This window comes from Salmo salar, chromosome 07 (genome assembly GCF_965601325.2).
Source record: "Salmo salar chromosome 07, fSalSal1, whole genome shotgun sequence".
Taxonomy (NCBI): Eukaryota; Metazoa; Chordata; class Actinopteri; order Salmoniformes; family Salmonidae; genus Salmo; species Salmo salar.
This window is the reverse complement of record NC_138297.1, coordinates 41426746-41447948: the sequence shown is the minus strand read 5'-3', so window position 1 is coordinate 41447948 and position 21203 is coordinate 41426746. Positions and strand designations below refer to the sequence as shown.

Genomic DNA, 21203 nt, shown 5'->3' with positions numbered 1-21203 from the left:
GGGTAAGCCAGCAGAAAATACGGAGCATTGCACCGTGATTGGCTCAGTGTTCTGTCACTCATGGGGACCATACGTCACCAACAAGTCTAAGGGTAGAGCTAGAAAATTCAAGCCCCTTGGGTGCTGCCATAGAGTTACATTAGAAATGCCCATCCAAGAACGCTCAAGGTCATTGGCCACAGATAAAATTACGTCAAATCACATATCTACAGTAGGTTTCAAAATCTTAGCTAGCAGTCATCATGAATCGGAACTGCAAAATCTGACTTTAGTGAGTTCAAGACAACTGGGAACTCAGGGAAAAACGAGCTACGACTGGGAAAATACATTTTGAACTTTCATCCAACTCGGAAATGTAAATCTGGAACTCGGGCCGCTTTCTAGAGCTATGACCTGAAGATCACTGACCTCATCATGATTCAAACTTTTTTTTCTCTCTCTCGAGTTCCTAGTTATCTTAACAGCACAATAAATCCAGAGAATGCCAGACTGATGACAAAATTTGCCCACGAAGGACCGCCGCGCCACCTTCCTGTTCAAGTGAACAAAGCACAACAAGGTAAGTCCAAAAAATGTTGGAACTCACCTTGTTGTGCTCACTTGAACAGGAAGGTGGCGTGGTGGTCCTTCGTGGGCACATTTAGTCTTGTATGCTGCTGCATAAATGATGTAATATGCCAGGGAGATATGTATACTGTAGCTAAGAAAGTAATACTAAGTGTATGTTGTGTAGTAAGCTGTTAGTAGCCCATGTGCCTCACCCTAATAATTTAGTCTATATTCACCTCTTAATTTCGCCTACTGTTCTGACTTGTGCACATGTAGCCTATAACCTGTTTTTGAGAAATGTAATCATTGAATATTGTAAGAGCTTTCATTGTCTGCTTATATGCCCCCTTTATTTATCCTACTGTTCGGACTTGGTGTACAGGGAGAACACTGTAAGAAAGGCCCATGTTCTGAATTCTGTTGCTGTACATTTCAAAAGTGCTGAACAAATAGTTATATTGAGTACATCCGTCCTTGCTCTCTCATGAATGTCTTAATAGAAATTACGTATTGCCTCTTAACCGCTTGTCATGCCCTTATGACATAGTTTGTACATCTCAATTGTTAGTAGAAACCACATTTGTTTAAGCAAGTCAGCCATATCAGCCATGTTTTTTTTTTAAAGTCAGTAAATGAGGCTGAATACACTTTCGCTGCCAGACAAGGCTCCGCTGATAGCCAGGTGTAGCAGTGGTAAGGTGTTGGGACCGCTGTTGAGACTGCTGTTGGGACAGCTTTATGTAGGCCCTAACAGTTTGTGGGCACCGTTTGTCAACGTTATAGTACAATTCATGCATTGTTGTGTTGTGTAGTGGCTTTGCTGGAATGCATCCCACAATTTTTTGGGGGACCCATGAAGATTTACATGCTAAAATCGCCACTGACAGTACATGCTAAGAATGAACTAACCTCGATAATGTAGTCATTGCCATCTTTTCCGTGGACGGCTTTCACAGCACAGATATCAAGTCCCCCGAACATCTCGGCACAGGAGTCCACCCACAGACGATATCTGGAACACAGCAACATCCACAAGTCATTGTCAATTACAAAACAGACTTTGGCAGTGAAACTAATTTACTTAAAGCCTGCAGGTATAATGCTTTATAACTTGTTTAACTGTTTGACATATCAGGATATCATTTTCTGTTTGTTTTGTTCTACAAATATTTGAAGGGGGGAGGTGTCATACAAGTCTTGTATTTACTTGTGTGCAAATTAATAAACACAATAATAAATCTATAAGCGTTCATAATTTATTATAATAAGGCTTATCTGTTATATTATGTCTAACAAAGTGTCTATAGGCCAGCTTACCTGTCCGTCATCGCGATCTGTTCCAACATGGCTGAGCCTGTGTTAGCCTTCCAGTTGCCTGAGATGGACGTTCTCCTAGAAAAGGTGAAAATCAAGGAAATGAATCAGGCATTCAGCTATTCTCTGGACTGGAATGGAAAGCAATGATCAGCTAGCTTAGTCATTGTGCTTTGTTTTTGTACAGTAGTTCTACAGAAGACCCTGGGGGGGAAATGTTATCGTTGAATTCTACATTGATGATGATTGCATTGTACGCCTACATTATGTTTGTGTCACGGTCAATTGGAGACGTCACCAGTCATGAAAGCACGAGGAAATAAGTTGAGATAAGGAAGTAAATTCCACTCCTCTTAGTCAAGCAATCATTGTTCGGATTGAGAGACATGAAAGTAGAAAGGGCGTAGATTCATACTTTCATTGTTACTGTACATTATGTTTTACATTTACTGCATGAGATCTGTTGTATTCAAGAGGATGCTGTTGAGCATTTGAAATTGAAGTGGCTGGTTACTCAGAGAAGATTATTTTAGTTCAAGCTGAGATTGAGACTATAAGGCTGAATTTGCCCTGTGGTCACGGTCACATTGGCTGATGCTGTCACTTCCCTCTGGGAGACAGAATGGAATGTCAGTGCAGGGTGCAACCCTGGTCGTTGTCCCTGGGTAGAGAAGGAAGTGCTGTGGTGTGGGTGAGCCCTGCACGCCTCCACTGACTGGGAAGGGTGTACCATGGGCCTCTTCCCACACTCACATTGGCATGCAGGCTGGACTATTCTAGGGTCTGTCTATCAATCTCTCTTTCTCTCCGTCTCTTTTTTTGTTTCCCTTCATCCATCTCTGTTTCAATGTCTTTCTCTCCCCCTCTCTCTGGTAAAGTCATTCACATGCAAGCCATATAGTTTCATTCTAGTCACAATCATTGCTGACATGTCCAAGTCACAGACAAAACCCAGTGTACACAGCATAGAGACTACATCATGCTTACATGTAGGCCTTGTAGTTGTTGCCGATTTTCTGGATCCTGATGTCGTACTTAGACAGGACGTATGGCTCAGAGGTGGCATAGGTTCTGGCCAGCGCCACCACACTGGTAATATCCTGGAAGTCAAGTTCGTTCTCCACTTTGATCTGAAACAGGAAGACGCCACCAATTAGTTAAATCGGCAGGAAGATATGCCTAATTGGTACTTTGATGGTTAATTACCAAACACGCTATAAAAGCTATGAGACAGGAGCTGAAGTAGACTGATTGATTTACATTCCTGTGGGATTCTAACACAGACAGGATAATGAAAAGCTTCGTCTCTGGAAAATGTTAGAATTTTAGGAGCTGCACGTTTCTCACACCCATGTGAGTTCATCAGGTACACAGTAACTTTATATACAGACAGTACAGTAATAATTGATTGCATTTATATTGCCCGTTTCCACTTACAGTAGGTGCTCAAAAAGCGCGTTACATAGTAAGGGAGTAAACTCACCTCTTCCACCACTAATATGCTAGACAACATTTTGATGGAAATGACAAACAGCTAAATTCAAATCAACCCACAACTTATCCAAAGAGAACAAACAGTACAATTCTGTAGATTCCTTTTTTAACAGTAAACACTAATTTGCTGTATCTTTTTGTATGTAAACAGGTTTGATTAAATATTGATTAAATTAAACTGACAGGCACACTAAGCCGAAGACACCCAATTACCAACCAGATATGTCTGTGTTGATAAAAAGAGGTATTACAACACTCCAGAAACTGCCTTAGACCATGGGAAAAGGGGCAAAGGAGTAGTATACAGCCATAAATCAACAGCCTGTAATGTATAGCTATCTGAATGTATATCACCCATATGCTGTATGATGATAGCAGCCAGGGTCCTGGACATCCCCTTCATATTCCCTCCATTGACACTCATTATCATCCCCTCTGGCTGTTATCGTTGACACTATGATTCATCCACCATGTGGTGGAAGTCAGTGGGAACAGTGAGGGGCTGTCGTGGACAGGGACAGACTGGACTGATTGCTCTCGCTTTCCCACCCCCACACCTCTCTCTCCTTTCAGCTCATCTCTTAAGTGAGATGGAGAGGTCTACTATGGTAAAGATATGGGGGAGGAGTTTGCCCACTTTTTGAGTAAATAAGTAAATGACGTAATTTACTGGAATTTTCCAAGCTGTTAAAGGCACAGTCAACTTAGTGTATGTAAACTTCTGACCCACTGGAATTGTGATACAGTGAATTATAAGTGAAATAATCTGTCTGTAAACAATTGTTGGAAAAATTACGTGTCATGCACAGAGTAGATGTCCTAACCGACTTGCCAAAACTATAGTTTGTTAACAAGAAATTTGTGGAGTGGTTGAAAAATGAGTTTTAATGACTAACCTAAGTGTATGTAAACTTCTGACTTCAACTATGTATGTATGTATGTATGTATGTATGTATGTATGTTTCTTGCTTCCTTGTGTGTTTGCGCGCACCCTGTGGTGGTGCCACTTGCTAATGAACAACTTAGCAAATTGTTATGCTGCCTGCCCGGTGCCTGGGTGCACTGAGGCGAACAGTCACATGCTTGTTTTAATCCTTGTTGTTATTTACAATGGTCTTATCAGAAAAATTATCTTGGGGTTATGAGGCATGAGACGGCTTCTCTCCAGAGTTTAAAATGTTGTATTCAATGGAGGACGGAATTTTATCAAACATGGACTGTAGAACAACATGGTAAAACAAAGAAGAGGAATAGTATAAGGAGAAATGAGGATATGCATATTCAAGCTTTGTCTATTTTTTGCACTGCTGCTTTGTACTGCTGCAGACTAACACTTACAGTAGCATGTCCAGGCTTTTATGAGGTAACTAGAAGAGAGGTCTTCAGATCCTGACGCTGATCAGCTTGCCGATGCCGATGCCCATGTCATTCCCACATCTCCTCCCTAACTCCTTATGAACATGTAAACCCCCTGAAAAAGCCCCCAAGGTCCCTTCCTATCAGATACACTGTGAAATCATGGGTTGCAGCTTCACACCCTTCTCCACCTCCTCTCCAAGACTGATAGTCTGCTTATGGAAGGGATGTCATGCCATCATCACACTCAGAGATACACTGAGAAGAGATAAGGAGCCTGGTCTGTTATGTACAGGTCAACTCCTAACTGTACAGTATGTGATAGGTTAGCATAACAAACACAAACAAATCAAGACCATACATGCAATGGTGAGATGGAGAGATAAGCAGCCAGGGAGTGCCCAGACCTTAGTGGTGGTGGTGTGTGTGTGCGCATGCGTATCAACGTCGCAGGGAAGCTTACCTTGCCAATGCCGGCGTGGGCATGGCCCATCTTGACCACCACAGGGAACGTTGGTGTTGTCACCTGGGAAAGAAGACAAAGTAGAGTGTTACCACAGTCTGAAAAACCACTGGCAGAGGAGAGAACATGCAGTATGCATTAGTCCTAATACCAACTAAGTGGATGGAGGGTTTCTCTGAAGAGCAACCTTGATATCGTAATGGGTAGCGTGTTAAGACTGAAGCTGGGAAAGCATTTTAGAGCTACACTGAGATCCAAATAATTATAACCAGTATCTATCTATACCTAATTTGATTGACAAGGGCTCCAAGACTATGACTTGGCTATGATTGAACTGCACTGTCCATGTGAGTGATTGACTACTAAAAGCAAAACACAAGTTCCTCCCTAAATTTAATTGCAAGGCATAGCTCAGACCTGACGTATGGTATAGAATCAAAACCTAATTTAAAGTGAAAGACTTCTCAAAGACCATTATCGAACTACCACATTGAACTTAAAGCCACCCAATTTAGGGAAGCATGAGGTATTTTCTGAAAAATGTTGGTTTATTACACAAAAGAGAAGTTCTGGGAAACGAGAAAGAGCGAGACCAAAGCCACAGCTTCTTGGGATGGGTTTAGACAACCCAGCCCCACCGCAGACGTCATGGGCTTTCTCATAGCGTGGTGTGCAATGTGAGGAGGAGGAGGAAACATCAACAGATGACTTCAAACGTGTTCTTTAAACACATTCTTGCCACTGATAGATCCCCTGATACCATTGTTAGATGGAAATGTAATCAAAAGAGAGGGCTTATCCAGTTTGAAACCAATTTCTAAATCTCCTATTGTTTGAAATGCCACACAGAGATGATATAGACTCACTAGAGCGTTTGCGTCATCGTTCTCTATGTAACAGCCCCCTTTAGTTAATTTAGACTGTATCAAAGCAATCACATCAGTTACATGCATTCCAACAAATGTACAGTTGAAGTCGGAAGTTGACATACAGACAATGATTTATTTCAGCTTTTATTTCTTTCATCATATTCCCAGTAGGTCAGAAGTTTACATACACTCAATTAGTATTTGCTAGCATTGCCTTTAAATTGTTTAACTTGGGTCAAACCTTTCTGGTAGCCATCCACAAGCTTCCCACAACAAGTTGGGTGAATTTTGGCCCATTCCTCCTGACAGACCTGGTGTAACCGAGTCAGGTTTGTAGGCCTCCTTTTGCCTCAAATGATGTCAATTAGCCTATCAGAAGCTTCTAAAGCCATGACATTTTCTGGAATTTTCCAAGCTGTTTAAAGGCACAGTCAACTTAGTGTATGTAAACTTCTGACCCACTGGAATTGTGATACAGTGAATTATAAGTGAAATAATCTGTAAACAATTGTTGGAAAAATTACTTGTGTCGTGCAGAAAGTAGATGTCCTAACTAACTTGCCAAAGCTATAGTTTGTTAACAAGAAATTTGTGGAGTGGTTGAAAAACAAGTTTTAATGACTTCAACCTAAATGTATGCATGTAAACGTCCGACTTCAACTGTATATTACAGTAGGCAAACATTAGAGAAACCTGGTCAGTTAAGTGTTATGGTGATGTTAATAATATGGCATATCAAGTCGTGGTATGGTAAAAACAGTTAATTTGTCTATAAAGTATTCTGAGTACATTACCTGAACAACAAGAATGGGTTGTGTGTGTGTAACATCACTTACATTTTTATTGCAATCTTACGGTACAATATAACATCAGCGTTATAAGGTGGGCCTGGGTATAAGAACACACTCTTCCTGACACACTCCAAGAGAAAACATTTAGATAAGCAGAGGAGAGAATTTCAGTCATAGCAGAGGGCACACAGCCAGAGTATGCACACAGCCGTGAGCTCAGGCCTGACAGATCTGCTAGGGCAAAGGCAGCTGCTGCTATCGTTTTATCCACCCTTTGTCTGGCTGTCAGTGGACAGGCCTGAACAGAACAGAGAAGACCCCCGTCCGGATGTTGTTTGGTTAGTGTTTATCATCACAGCGCTCTACTCTTCGACAGACAAGGTTGCTAGGACATCAGTGCCAACCGTGTTGAGAGATCGTGAAACCACAGCCCCTAGCTGTACAAGATAACACAATCTCCATAATAGGCTGAAATCAACTTTAGTATGTGTGTGAGTTAGAAGTGTAATTGTGAATTTATAATCTACTTTCAAACTCTGTGAGCAATTTAAATCATGATTACACAATCCATTTACCCTAGTGAGTCAACCACTTGAAATCCCTAAAAATAGTACAAAGAGCTGCAGAACCCAGATAATAAGTATCCTCTGTTTAGGTGAAACACATTGGCTCATAGAAAGACAAATGGACTCCAATGTACCTCTCAAATCATCATTTAAATTCTGAAGAATAAGCTACCTACCGATGAACAGTTCCTGATCATTTATGGTAGGTAGCTCCCTTTTTGGTAGGCATTTCCATTTTTTAAATGGAAATCTCCATCAATGCCAGAGAAAAGCACATTCACTAAGCCTCAGACGCAAGCTGAATTATTTTGTATTCGGTACATGTGAGCTATGTAGCAGGGAGACACCGGATATAACATGTGTATGAGAATGACTGAGGACAGTGGTTTCCCTGTGGGGGCTTGTCCTAAAATGACAGAGGAGGTTTTGGGCAGGTAGATTTGTGGCCGCCAGCTCTGTCTGGATGTGTAATCTGCAAATCTCCCAGTCATTCCCATCAATATGGCAATGACGGGAGACACGGTGTAGGGAAGAGACCACATCCTATCTAAATGAGGTTACACTGGCAGCACGGAACATCAGAAGGAAGATCAAATACGTCTGGGCACTAAACCTGGCATAAAACCCATCTCAGACTGAGACGTGCTTATGAGCTTTCAGACGGGTACATTTTCATTTGTCTCAGCTTTTGTTTTCTCACAGCTGCATGAATTACTGTACTTGCCTTTCTTGTTCCCACCCGAAAACCATTAACAACATGTTCAGTATGGTCAAGTAATTGAGAAAACACACACAAAAAAAATCTAATTATATGGCCAGTGATTTCACCAGTCTAGGTTTGGTTTCACAACATGAGGTTGCCGTCATTTACAGTAACGCACCAGACGACCAGGTCTGGCACATACTTCAGGGAAGCCCATCCTTCGGGCCAAAACACACACACACACACACATACATACATTTTTTCTTTTTTTTGTGTGTGTGTGAAAGTCAGACAAGTGGATCATTTAGGGCCGAAGGCTGTCATGAATCACACTTCCCTAACCTCCAAACACCTCTGTGTCACATTCTTAAATCCTCCCCACTCCCCTCACTCAATTATAAAGTTGAGATAAGTGGAACGTTGGGTCGTTGTCATGCAGACAAATAGATAAAACATTGAATATTTGTTTTTTGCACCAGTCTATTGGACCCATGGAATTTTCCACAAACTAAAGGGCAGCACTTTGAACTGAGAGGGGACATGAGTCATCCAACGACCCCGCCTTTGCAGGTGCCATCATGTTGGACGAGGCTAATTGTCACGTAACATCTGTGCCCAAATAGCCATCCTTAGTGAATCACCACAGTTATAATGGAGGGACCTAAAAAGTTATTTGACCATTATAATTGCCCAAGGATCCTTGTGAAGTAGAGATCTGGGTCTAATAATGTACAGTGTTACAGTGGTACTGTAAAACATTTATCGTAAAACTTCAGATGTTGGTTGGCAATTAATAAAACAATGAGCGGCTAGACAAAAAGGCGATTTAAGAGAGCGGGTGAAAGGTCAAACAAAACACATTCTCCATAACATTAGCTAGGAGAGTGGCCAGATGGATAAGTACTTAGATGTACATTGTAAATACGTACCTATCAAGCTCTGATTCGAGGGGGTAGAGTCATTCTGAGGGGGCGCATCAATTATCCAACGCAACACATGGTGCATCCATCCCCGCATATGTATGATCTCCTAATTTTTATGATGGCCGTTCAAAGCTGCCACATCAAGGAAGCGGACAGCAGCAAAAATACTTAAGCAGACAAGGAGAGGAGGAGAGCAGGGGGACCCTGACCCAGGCCGCTGTTCAAAAAGATCAGCCTGTTCACATAAAACCCTGCTCAAAGATTAACTTGGCCTTGAGAGACGAACGAAGAACACACAAATAACTGACTGTAATCACACACCTGGCCTGAGTGGATTTGATCTGCCCCTTTGAAATCAGCATTGCAAAACCTCAGAACTATTCCCGTACTATATATGCATGTGCTGTAGTAACTTGAAACAGTGTTCTGTGGATTGATGAAACTTTTACAAAATCAAGATCAAATCTGGAAGTTGAGGATTAATATTTTCCATAGAAATTTTAACAGGCGAGTGAATGGATGAATAACTACATATTCCAAACCAGACTGTCAGAACATCCTCTTGTTCATCCGGTTATTCAGTGGTTTCTCTGAGGTCTTTGATTGTGCTTGGTGTGGTAAATGCACAAGAGTTTGGGAATCAAGAAAACACTCTTAACCTAGAGCCAACCATCTATCGTTGCCATCTTCAGACCCACATGTACACTTTGTGAACTTCTTTGTAAGCAAACTTCATCATAGCCAAGTCACTACACAAGATAAACGTGCCACGGCCTTTGTAGTTGTACTTCCAGAAAATAACTGAATTAAGTCGTAGACATAACACACCTCTCTCAACGTGACACTGGCATGACACACTGTTCCCAGAAGAAAGCGAGAGACCAGACGACACACCGTTTAAATTGCATTTACAGTAATGGTAAGCCTTGTGCTACTGACGAGCCACCACAAACTATACGTCGGATGCTCAGTGTATCACATCGTAAGCCGTTAGACTGCTAATGGGGCATGATAATTATTGTCATGGAATTCAGGGTCATCTGGCTTCCATTGGGATCCATCCTGATCGGAGTGTGTTTCCATGAGGGAAACATCTGTCTGGAAAACAGACAGACTTCCATCCCTAGTTCAGTAAGTGTCATGCAGCAGGGCTGTTAGTGCTAATCAATTCACTAACCTAGCTACATTTCAGCTGGCTTCTACATTTGAAAAAAAGTGAGAACCAACATAAATGGGACAGACGGGGCCTTTGGCAGCGCCAGTCCTGCAAAAACGATCAGTGCTGCAGGGCATTCCTCTCTGTCTAAAAGGGAAAAATGTTACATTCCCATTTTCCAGGGTTAGGCTACAATACACTGGGTCTTTGAAAAAGCGTCTGCATAAGTAAGGAGACAATGTATGCAATTACACCCAGAAAAGTCACTCGATCCTGGGATCAGGAAAGCTGTGAACCTCTGGTCATTGGCCCTCAGAGGCATACATAGAGAAAAGATTGTTTGATAGCAGAAAATGTCGCCTTTATTGGAGTTCTAGTTCAAAACATTATGTTTCTGCCCGAAAGATCTTCAACAGATAGTTTGGACGAGGAATTGGCATACAACCAATTTTCGCATCAGTTTCCTGATACCTCCCATCAGTTTCATGTACACAACTTGACAGTTTATGTAATTACTCATACCTCTTGTTGTGATGCAGTTGTTGATTTCTCATGTTTTGATTGATTTATGATGTTTAGAAATTGCAGTAAAAGTTTTTGCAAAGTAAAAGTAAAACGTTTTTTTTTATGAGCCTTGTCCAGAAGTTGAACAATTTGAACGACTTTCCCAATTTCATGCAAGCCCATAAACACATTACATGACAGATTGCTGGGCGTTTGTCTTTGCACAGCTCTGATGGGTTTTTCATTTATACAATATGCTAATGAGGCGATGGGCAAAAATAAACATTCCAAAAGTCAATTTGGCAACGGGAGTTTGGAGCAGATGGTTGAGGTCCTGGTTGCTGATAGAACAGACGACTGGTACCACAAACTTTGTTTACTCAATTTAAAAATGGGGTTCAACAGGCAATTTGCACTGAGAGGGTTTAGAAAGTTTAATTGAAAGTCAGAAGTAGGCCTTAAAAACAGTTGGTAACAGTAAATTATCCACTTTTGCAAACAGGGTTAAGATGTGATAGGACAGCCAAATTGAAATACTCAAGTATCCCTCCAAAACACTGATCAATGAGGGGACTACAGTCACAGAACAACAAAACAATTTAGTTGTAGTGGCGCGTAAGAGAACTGGGAAGTGTGTTATAGTGAAGGCCTAAATGAGGAGCAAAGGAAATGGTTTTGAACCCCCCACACCCTGCCCTTAAAAGCACCATTCCCTCTAGGACTAATACACTGTAAAAGTGAAATCCATATTCAGAGCCAAAACCCTAAAGTGGCCCAATGGATTAACAAATAAGGAGAGAAGAAAGAAAGTGGGCTAAGCAAATGAAACAAGGCCGGAACATAGAACAGGTGCCAATACTGTGGCGTTCTATAGGCCTCTGGAAAGTGACGGTTTCCTTCTCTATTAACATCTGTCCGGATGAGGAAGTACAGACCATAGAGTCAAGAATCCCCCCAGCTAGAAGGGAAACGAGAGAGTTGTTCTGACAGCCAGGAGTCCCAGGACACTCAGTGGATGTAGTAGATTGGTGTTGCCTCTGGAGATTTATCGAACAGGAAGAGAAGGGCTGTTGGGAAATCCACCACTGAGTGGCCACTCAGACGTAGCAGTCCGCCACTCAGAGTTCAATGGGAAAGCCGACGAATGAAGAAAGACCGTTTTCAGGTTGGGACTCTGCCCGTAGGTCCTCCACTGTAGGTCCTCAACTTACTACAATTTAGTAAGTATTGTATTTGCGAGCATAACTACAGTATAAATGGTGTGGGCTGAATTAAATGAGTTTAGATAATGTAAGACAATCGAAAAATAAACATTGAACCAATTGGGTGATTCATGGCATCGATCAACTGCCATAGATTCACTGAGCTGAAAGTCGTACTGTACATGCGTTGTTGATTATCACTTAAATGTTCAACCTACATTACTGTGTGAATAACATACACAGCATGATATAGCCTGATAACATGGAAGGTCCATTACAAGGTTATTAGCACCTAAGGCGGTGTGAGATAAGCCTAAGGGAAGGGTGAGAGTACTCTCCTGAATTGATAACGTTGTTGTTACCAATCGTGCTAATGCTCACTTTAGGAAGCGTGGGGCAAGATTTAGAGCTTCAACAAGCATGAAAATATGATTGATATACAGTGCCTTCAGAAAGTATTCAGACCCATTGACTTTTTCCACATTTTGTTACGCTACAGCCTTAATTTATTAAAATCGTTTGTCCCCCTGATCAATCTACACACAATACCCCATAACGACAAAGCAAAAACTGTTTTTGAAATTTCTGCTAATTTATACAAAAAACTGAAATATTCCATTTACGTAAGTATTCAGACCCTTCATTCAGTACTTTGTTGAAGAACATTTTAGCAGCGATTACAGTATAGATTCTTCTTGGGTACGACGCTACAAGCTTGGCACACCTGTATTTCTCCCATTCTTCTCTGCAGATCCTCTCAAGCTCTGTCAGGTTGGATGGGGAGCGTCGCTGCGCTGAGATACTAAATCGGCCTCAAGTCCAGGCTCTTGCTGGGCCACTCAAGAACATTCAGAGACTTGTCTCTGAAGCCACTCCTGCATTGTCTTGGCTGTGTGCTTAGGCTCCTTGTCCTGTTGGAAGGTGAACCTTCGCCCCCAGTCTGAGGTCCTGAGCACTCTGGAGCAGGTTTTCATCAAGGATCTCTCTGTACTTCATCTTTGCCTCGATTCTGACTAGTCTCCCAGTCCCTGCTGCTGAAAAACATCCCACAGCATAATGCTGCCACCACCATGCTTCACCGTAGGGATGGTGCCAGGTTTCCTCCAGATGTAACGCTTGACATTCAGGCCAAAGAGTTCAATCTTGGTTTCATCAGACCAGATAATCTTGTTTCTCATGGTCTGGGAGTTTTTAGGTGCCTTTTGGCTAACTCCAAGCGGGCTGTCATGTGCCTTTTACTGAGGAGTGGTTTCTGTCTGGCCACTCTACCATAAAGGCCTGATTGGAGGAGTGCTGCAGAGATTTTAATTGTATTTAACTAGGCAAGTCAGTTAAGAACAAATTCTTATTTACAATGATGGCCTACACACGCCAAACCCTAACGACGCTGGGCCAATTGTGCTCCGCCCTATGGGACTCTCAATCACGGCCAGTTGTGATACAGCCTGGAATCGAACCAGGGTCTGTAGTGACGCCTCTAGCACAGATGCAGTGCCTTAGACCGCTGCGCCACTTGAGATATGGTTGTCCTTCTGGAAGGTCCTGCCATTTCCACAGAGGAATTCTAGAGCTCTGTCAGAGTGACCAGGTTCTTGGTCACCTTCCTGACCAAAGCCCTTCTCCCCCGATTGCTCAGTTTGGCCGGGCGGCCAGCTCTAGGAAGAGTCTTGGTGGTTCCAAACTTCTTCCACCTAAGAATGATGGAGGCCACTGTGTTCTTGGGGACTAATGCTGAAGAATATTTTTGTTACCCTTCCCCAGATCTGTGCCTTGACAGTCCTGTCTCGGAGCTCTACGGACAATTCCTTCGACCTCATGGCTTGGTTTTTGCTCTGACATGCAGTGTCAATGGTGGGTTATATACCTTATATAGACAGGTGTGTGCCTTTCCAAATCATGTCCAGTCAATCAAATTTACCATAGGTGGACTCCAATCAAGTTGTAGAAACATCTCAAGAATGATCAATGGAAAAGGATGCACCTGAGCTCAATTTTGAGTCTCATAGCAAAGGGGCTGAATACTTAGGTAAATAAGGTATTTATGTTTTTATTTCTAAAAACCTGTTTTCGCTTTGTCATTATGGAGTAATGTGTATAGATTGCTGAGGATTTTTTTTAAAATGTAATCCATTTTAGAATAAGGCAGTAATGTAACAAAATGTGGAAAACGTCAAGGGTCTGAATACTTTCCAAAGACACTGTACATAAGCCATCAAAGGTTATGGTCATTTTGTGCAATATTAGCTCTACCCTCTGACCTATACTGTATTTCACAAGATTTATTGCCAAGTACATGTGATCATACACAAGGGAGTGCATGCATGTAGATGTTGGCTCTTACTCTACCGCACACCTGAGGAAAACAATAGAAGGAACAGGCAGCTCCTTTTGGCAAAAGAGAGGAATCTTCTGCAGACTACACAAAGCCAGAGCCCAAATCTCAGCACAGCCACTGCTTTCAATGAGGCCCCAGTACAGAGGAAGAAAGAGAGGGAAGGGAACATCAAGGGGGGAAAAAAATATTTTGGAACAGCTGGATGCGGCACACCCCGGCTCTATTTATACCGGCAGAAGGGAACGAGAGCGCCAACTTCTACCGTAGAATGAGTCCCGGGCAGCTGGCCAACTCGCTTTTGATGTCTCACTCAGACCAAACCCTGGCCTGGCAGCTCCATCCTCATAGCCCAGGGCTGCTCTACTTCCTCACCTGGAAAAGGGCTCCGTTTAGCATGGCAAAGGAAACGGTTTGTCTAGAGAACATCTGAGTAGAAGAGTGGTCGGGTTCGCCTGGCCTCTTTTTACCCAGGATGGGCTGGATAGGGCATACTGTCTAAGGAGAAGTGACAGGGAGTCACTCAGGGACAATGGGGTGCTACAAGGAATTGCAAGTGTGGTGTGAGGGTTTTGAGTGTGGTTTGAGTATATTGCTTCATGTCCAGTAAAGCAATAAATTGAGGGAGTCTTCTCATTGTGCCTATACGCCCTGTCTCTAAAGAAAACATTTATCATTATTGGGTTAGGGAAAAGCAATCTCAAGCTGCTTTCTCACAATCTGCACTTTGTATACTGTCCTTTATACACAACCAAGTCTAATACTTTGCTTTAAAACTGAATTTACAGCCACCAATTCACCAAATATATACAACACTTACAGCCACTTTATGACCAGTTGAAGGAATAAAACAAAAACACTGTTCCATTGTAATGGTGAGACTAAACATTTAGCGAAACTCTAAAAAGGTCTATGACATATTCTCTCTCTAAAATGACCTAGTCACCCTCAGTTCCCAAACATCACTATCAATTTGAGGACATTAGTGTGAAACAGCACAATGTTCCCATGATGCTGTGGATAAACGTTTGTGCAGGTTCTCCTGTGGTGCTGTAAATCTGGACTTTGGGTGAGCAGCGGTACCTCACACAGCAGTTTGTCCGGTAACACCGCGGTCCACACACCCAACGGGCCGTGGTCTGGCCTGGTTCGCCACGACCAGAGGGGGAGCAGAGGATGAGCCATGCACAGTGACAGCATGCTGATGGATAAAGGACAGTACTCCATAACTCACCGGCCACAGTAAGCCCCACACCCGCTTAGATCACCATTGACAATGGTTCAATGCTACCGCGGCGTGTAAGCCACGGGTCCTTGTAAATGCAATACATAGAGCTACAACATCCTCTATCTACGCAACATAATGTAGTGAACACATTCAGTGTAATTATAGTAGTGGGCAGATACTAACACCGTTAAGTCATACAGTGCGATATCATAGTGACCACATGCTATGGTATGCGTATAGGGAAAACAGCACCTAATAGGGATATTCCTGTGAAATCATGTCTATATGTAGGTTCCCACAATTCCCTCAGACATATGGTTGTCGCCACGCAGTGTGACGTCTACATCCGGTGAATCAACGGCCCTCCAACCTCCATACCCATGAATCACTGGTCTCCAGTCCATCCACCATCCTTCACCGATTAGCTAAGCCCCCCTCCTCCTCCCACTCACCTTAACTGTTTCTGGGAAGGACTGCTGGTTAAGCAAGAGGAAACACACGTACTGGCCCATTTTAAACTGCCAGTGGAATCCTACTAGAACTAGATGCCAATGAATGCATAGGAGCACAGTGCATTACCAGTACAATAACACACTGGTTGGAGATAGCAGGTAGCCTGGCGATTAAGAGCGTTGAGCCAGTAACCGAAAGGTCGCTGGTTCGAATCCCCATGCCGGCAAGGAGGGAAAATCTGCTGTTCTGCCCTTGAGCAAGGCAGTTAACCCCCAACAACTGATCCCCAGGCAGCTCCCCGCACCTCTCTGATTCAGAGGGGTTGGATTAAATGCGGAACACACATTTCGGTTGAACGTATTCAGTTACGCAACTGACTAGGTATCCCCTTTCCTTCCCCTTTAGTGTCCCTGGCATGTTGCAAGGATGAGAAGGCTAGTCAACAATATAAAAACACCCAATGACAGCGATTCCAGTTACTCATAAAACAGTGTACAGTTACCGGGTTTATCTTCTAGTTTGACAGCACATAAACCTAAATGTCTAACAGCCCAGGCCTTTCAGTGGTCAGTCAATGAGACAGCCTTATATGACCAAAGTAAATAGAAATGTCATTTTTACTGTGCTCAGCATAGGAGTGCCTGTTACCGTGACTACCCTGCATTCCCTCAGCCTCCTGGAATTCTAAGGAGCTATTTCCATACTGTCATGCGTCCTGTGTATCCCAACTGCTGTGGCGGTGACTCATGGCGTAATGCAACAGACATTTTGGGGGTTTCTCTGACTGACGGTTTGACGGTACACCAAAATTGTACTGTACAGTATGCAAGGGAGGGAAGAGGGACTCTGGCACAGAGTAGTGAAGCACTGGGGTTGTTACTTGGCCCTAGTGTGTCGGAAGTCAGTGACCGTTCGTCATACTTTACCTGCTGGGAGCGGGAGTCCCATTGTGAGTGAGATGGAGAGCACAGGTCAGGGACGCGTTTCCCTTCCCTAGTAGTCAAAGGTCTCCATTGAACATGAACTGATAGCCATAATCTCACTGTTAGCTAATGGGAACAGTGAACGGACAGTGGTTTCACCATTGAGATAGAATGGGTATCACCATCAAAAGCTAAGGAGCTGTCTGTGACATCTTGCTTTGAAGATGAAGTGTTTTAAAAAGCGGTGTAGATGAATGAGCTGCTGATAAATACGGAGATGAAAACGATTCCGGCTCACGATAATGCTTCCAGGTTTCCTAGTTGACCTCCTAGAGGACAGGAAGTAGATCCTAGGGTAGCTTCACAATCATTTAAACAATCGGCATCACATTGTGCTGACAGATCAGAGATAGAATGCTTTGACTTTATCACACAAGAAGTGGCTTCCTTTTATACTGCAAAAAAACTGACAACGACTATATCATTTAAGATTATGTAGTCTTCCGTGGCATAGAGTAGCCTGCCAGCATGACATTTGATTCTGGGTGACAAGATTAAAGATTGAAGCCCAACACCTATTATCTTCACTCACAAATGAAGTCCGACACCAGTTGGCTGAATGGGGTGTTTGTTTGACCTGCAGGACCAGACGTCCAGGAAGTTTCAATTAAATAATCTCTCACTTACCCTCTATTAGTCTCACAGGCCTGTTTGGCAAGCAGTGGAAATGTCTACCAATGTCTAAAGCCACTATATGTGGGTGAGTTAGCCTAAGTGAATTCACTCAGGCCATTGTGTTTGGTTAGGGGGATGGAAGGTAGTGTAAACTTCAGCGTTGTCAACCTTCATTGGTTTTACTACCTTACACGATGCACATTGCTCATCTCATGTACTGTAGTATTTTACAGGTTCTTTTAAAATAAACAGCAGTAAAGCAAAAAGGGGGCCATGTCCCACTTAAGCACTATGGCATGGAGGAGAGGGAGTAGCGTAGGAGGACCAACAGGCAGGAACCCCAGTGAGTCATGCATGTTTGGATGCGATCCCCCGGAGATCCTCTCTCGGCGCTGCTCTCTTTTCAACTTTTGCCTCTTCCTGTGTCTATTTAACGGCTTGACAGTCGCATGAAAAAGGTATTTCACCGCCTGGTCCCTTTTGTCATTACAGAACCACACATAGAGCCTTCAAACACCTCTTAGCGCACAATGCCTTCCCAGGCTCCCCGAAGGCTGGCTGGGCAGCTCGCACTAAATAACACGCACTTTTTCTATACATAGATTTTTAGAGATGAGATTGTGCACCTGCATTATGCTTACAGTATGTTGGCCTAATTAGGACAACATTTCCAGAAGGTCCTATGGCGTTTTTTGTATAAAGGACAGATGGGGTCATACGGAAACGTCATGAGTGATATCCCAAAGAGAGCATGCAAGGCTGCGCCTCCCTCCCCATGCCATTCTCTTTTGTCACAATCTTTTTATATAAAGTGACGTCAGAAATGTTAGACAAAGGCTTAAATCGAGGCCATGGTGAAATAAACAAAGACGTAATGTGGTTATTGGAGTATTTGTTTGAAGAATCCTCAGGGATATCAGACGGAAATGGTGGACACCACCCTGATCCAGGTGAGAAGCTCAGTTAAAAGAAAATTATAAACGTCACACCCCCCCCCCCCCGAGAAAACTAATAAGTCTCCAATCTCTGACCCGACAAGGAATGCAACAAATATGATGACTCCTTCATGTTCCAACCTGACACAATGGCTCAGAGGTTATGTTATTAATGGTTAACAATGGCCTTGCATATCTCTTGTTTTTTTTGGATGCTCACCATGAAGTTCTGACATGCCATCCCATCTGCATATTAAAAAAATGTATCCGATAAAACTGGACTTTAGCTGTGGTCATCTGATTCTATTCCAAAGTTATAAATAAACAAGCTGTGCATGACTGTCTAGAGCAGGGGTGGGCAAACATTTTGGCTCAAGGGCCACGTCGGGATTTTGAAATTCAACGGAGAGACGCATTTTTGGGGGGACCAATTGTTTGTTAAGATCAATTTGCGGGGGCCTCCCGAGTGGCGCAGAGGTCTAAGGCACTACATTGCAGTGCTTGAGGCGTCACTACTGACCCGGGTTCGATCCCAGGCTGTGTCACAGCTGGCCGTGACTGGGAGACCCATGAGGCGGCGCACAATTAGCCCAGCGTCGTCCGGGTTAAGAGAGGGTTTGGTAGGTCGAGATTTCCTAGTCCCATTGCGCTCTAGCGACTCCTGTGGCGAGGCAGGCAAATGCACGCTAACACGGTCGCCAGGTGTACGGTGTTTCCTCCGACACATTGGTGCGGCTGGCTTCCGGGTTAAGCGGGCATTGTATCAAGAAGCAGTGTGGCTTGGCTGGGTCGTGTTTCAGAGGATACACGGCTCTCGACCGTCGCCTCTCCCGAGTTCGTACGGGAGTTGCAGCGATGGGACAAGACTATAAACTACCAATTGGATGCCACGAAATTGGGGAGAAAAAAGGTGTAAAAAAATATATCTATATACACTACCGTTCAAAAGTTTGGGGTCACATCAAATTGATCAGAAATACAGTGTAGACATTGTTAATGTTGTAAATGACTACTGTAGCTGGAAACGGATGATTTTTTATGGAATATCAACATAGGCGTACAGAGGCCCATTATCAGCAACCATCACTCCTGTGTTCCAATGGCACATTGTGTTAGCTAATCCAAGTTGATCATTTTAAAAGGCTAACTGATCATTAGAAAACCCTTTTCCAATTATGTTAGCCCAGCTGAAAACTGTTGCTCTGATTAAAGAAGCAATAAAACTGGCCTTGTTTAGACAAGTTGAGTATCTTGAGCATCAGCATTTGTGGGTTCGATTACAGGCTTAAAATGGCCAGAAACAAAGAACTTTCTTTTTCTTGGCCAGTCTGAGATATGGCTTTTTCTTTGCAACTCTGCCTAGAAGGCCTGCATCCCGGAGTCGCATCTTCACTGTTGACATTGAGACCGATGTGCTTTTCTTTCAAAAACAAGGACATTTCTAAGTGACCCCAAACTTTTGAACGGTAGTGTATATAGATATATCTTTATTTTTTATAGTAAAAAAATAAATAAAAGAAATGTAATGTCTCGCGGGCTGGATTGAAGTGCCCCCCCCCCCCCTCTTGGTTTAGAGGAAGGATACCAAGAATTTCCAGAGTATACATACTGTACATGCCCTCCTGAACAAACAGGTTAATTATATAGGAAATAGTGATCAGGAAACTGTATAATTCTGAAATAATAAATTGAATATTTATTTGCTGTGTGCCCCTTATTGTACAGTCATAACATGATCTGCGTATGACAGACACACTTTGCCAACAAATACGTTCTTTACTGTTGTTAAATGAAAACAGACAGACAAAGGCCTACTGCATGCAATATACAAGTGGTGTGTGTGCTACAGTGTATGTCTTTGTGGGCCACATAACCTAAAGAAAGAAAAACAAAAAAATAAACATACTTCACCAGTTCTGAGTTGTTAGCTTATTGTAATGACGTCATTTCCACCAGCCTTGCCTGCTGGGCCTGTTCCTATTGAGGTTAACAGAAAGCGTTCTAAAAGGTTTTCATGAGAGGGGCTATAGGGTCATAGTTCATTAGCCTGGGATTACTCTGGCTTTGTTATATAACTCTCCACAGATCAGCCTCCACACACAGCGATATCTCCACTCAGGTTCCTGAACCATTACATAAAAACAGAGGCGAGAAAAAACTGATTAAACTTAAATTTGTCTAATTCTAGAGATTGTAGCCAGCGTGAAGGATTTTACCAGCGCACACACTGGGTCAATTGAATAACACTGTTCTCGCTCTCTCAACTTCAGCATGAGAAGTTTTGAAAATGAGGCTGGTTGTGAGACTAATGCCAATACACAGAAGTGATTTGGAATGTCTTTTCAAAGGTATAAAAGGGTTCTGTGGTTCTCACAGAGGTGTATTCATAAGCATACAATTTTATACAACAGGTGCAAAACTGTCTAGAGGCCAAGTTTTTTTGGACAATATGAAAAGGTATGGTGTAAACAAATGGAGTTCATTACTGCCTAGAATTGAGCTTTGATCACTGACCAGAAAATGCTACAGAAGTTCACTGAACATAAATGGGCATTTAGTGGTGAGCCTGGAAAAACCACCAAACCATGTCTTTCTGATGCACCCAAAGGAAACCTAATTTGTACATGTTGCTGTTTCATTGTTAAAATTAACAAAACATGGTAATAACAACAAAAACAAATAAGTGACAAGTTTTCCATTAATTATAATAAATAAATTATCCTTGTATGTATGAAACATTACATCAGGCTCATATGGGCATCACTAC

The 21203-nt window shown here is 42.8% G+C and overlaps 1 protein-coding gene across 1 annotated transcript in view; it reads right to left on the bottom strand.

Moving 5' to 3' along the window:
* Nucleotides 1-21203, bottom strand: part of LOC106609096 (synapsin-3) — a 124050-nt gene that overhangs the window by 35901 nt on the left and 66946 nt on the right. Inside the window, exons 7-10 of the mRNA XM_014207499.3 lie at nucleotides 5177-5239; nucleotides 2851-2993; nucleotides 1867-1941; nucleotides 1459-1561 (exon numbers count right to left, since the gene is read on the bottom strand). Coding sequence (XP_014062974.2) covers nucleotides 1459-1561; nucleotides 1867-1941; nucleotides 2851-2993; nucleotides 5177-5239 — 384 coding nt within the window. The remainder of the gene's footprint in view (nucleotides 1-1458; nucleotides 1562-1866; nucleotides 1942-2850; nucleotides 2994-5176; nucleotides 5240-21203) is intronic.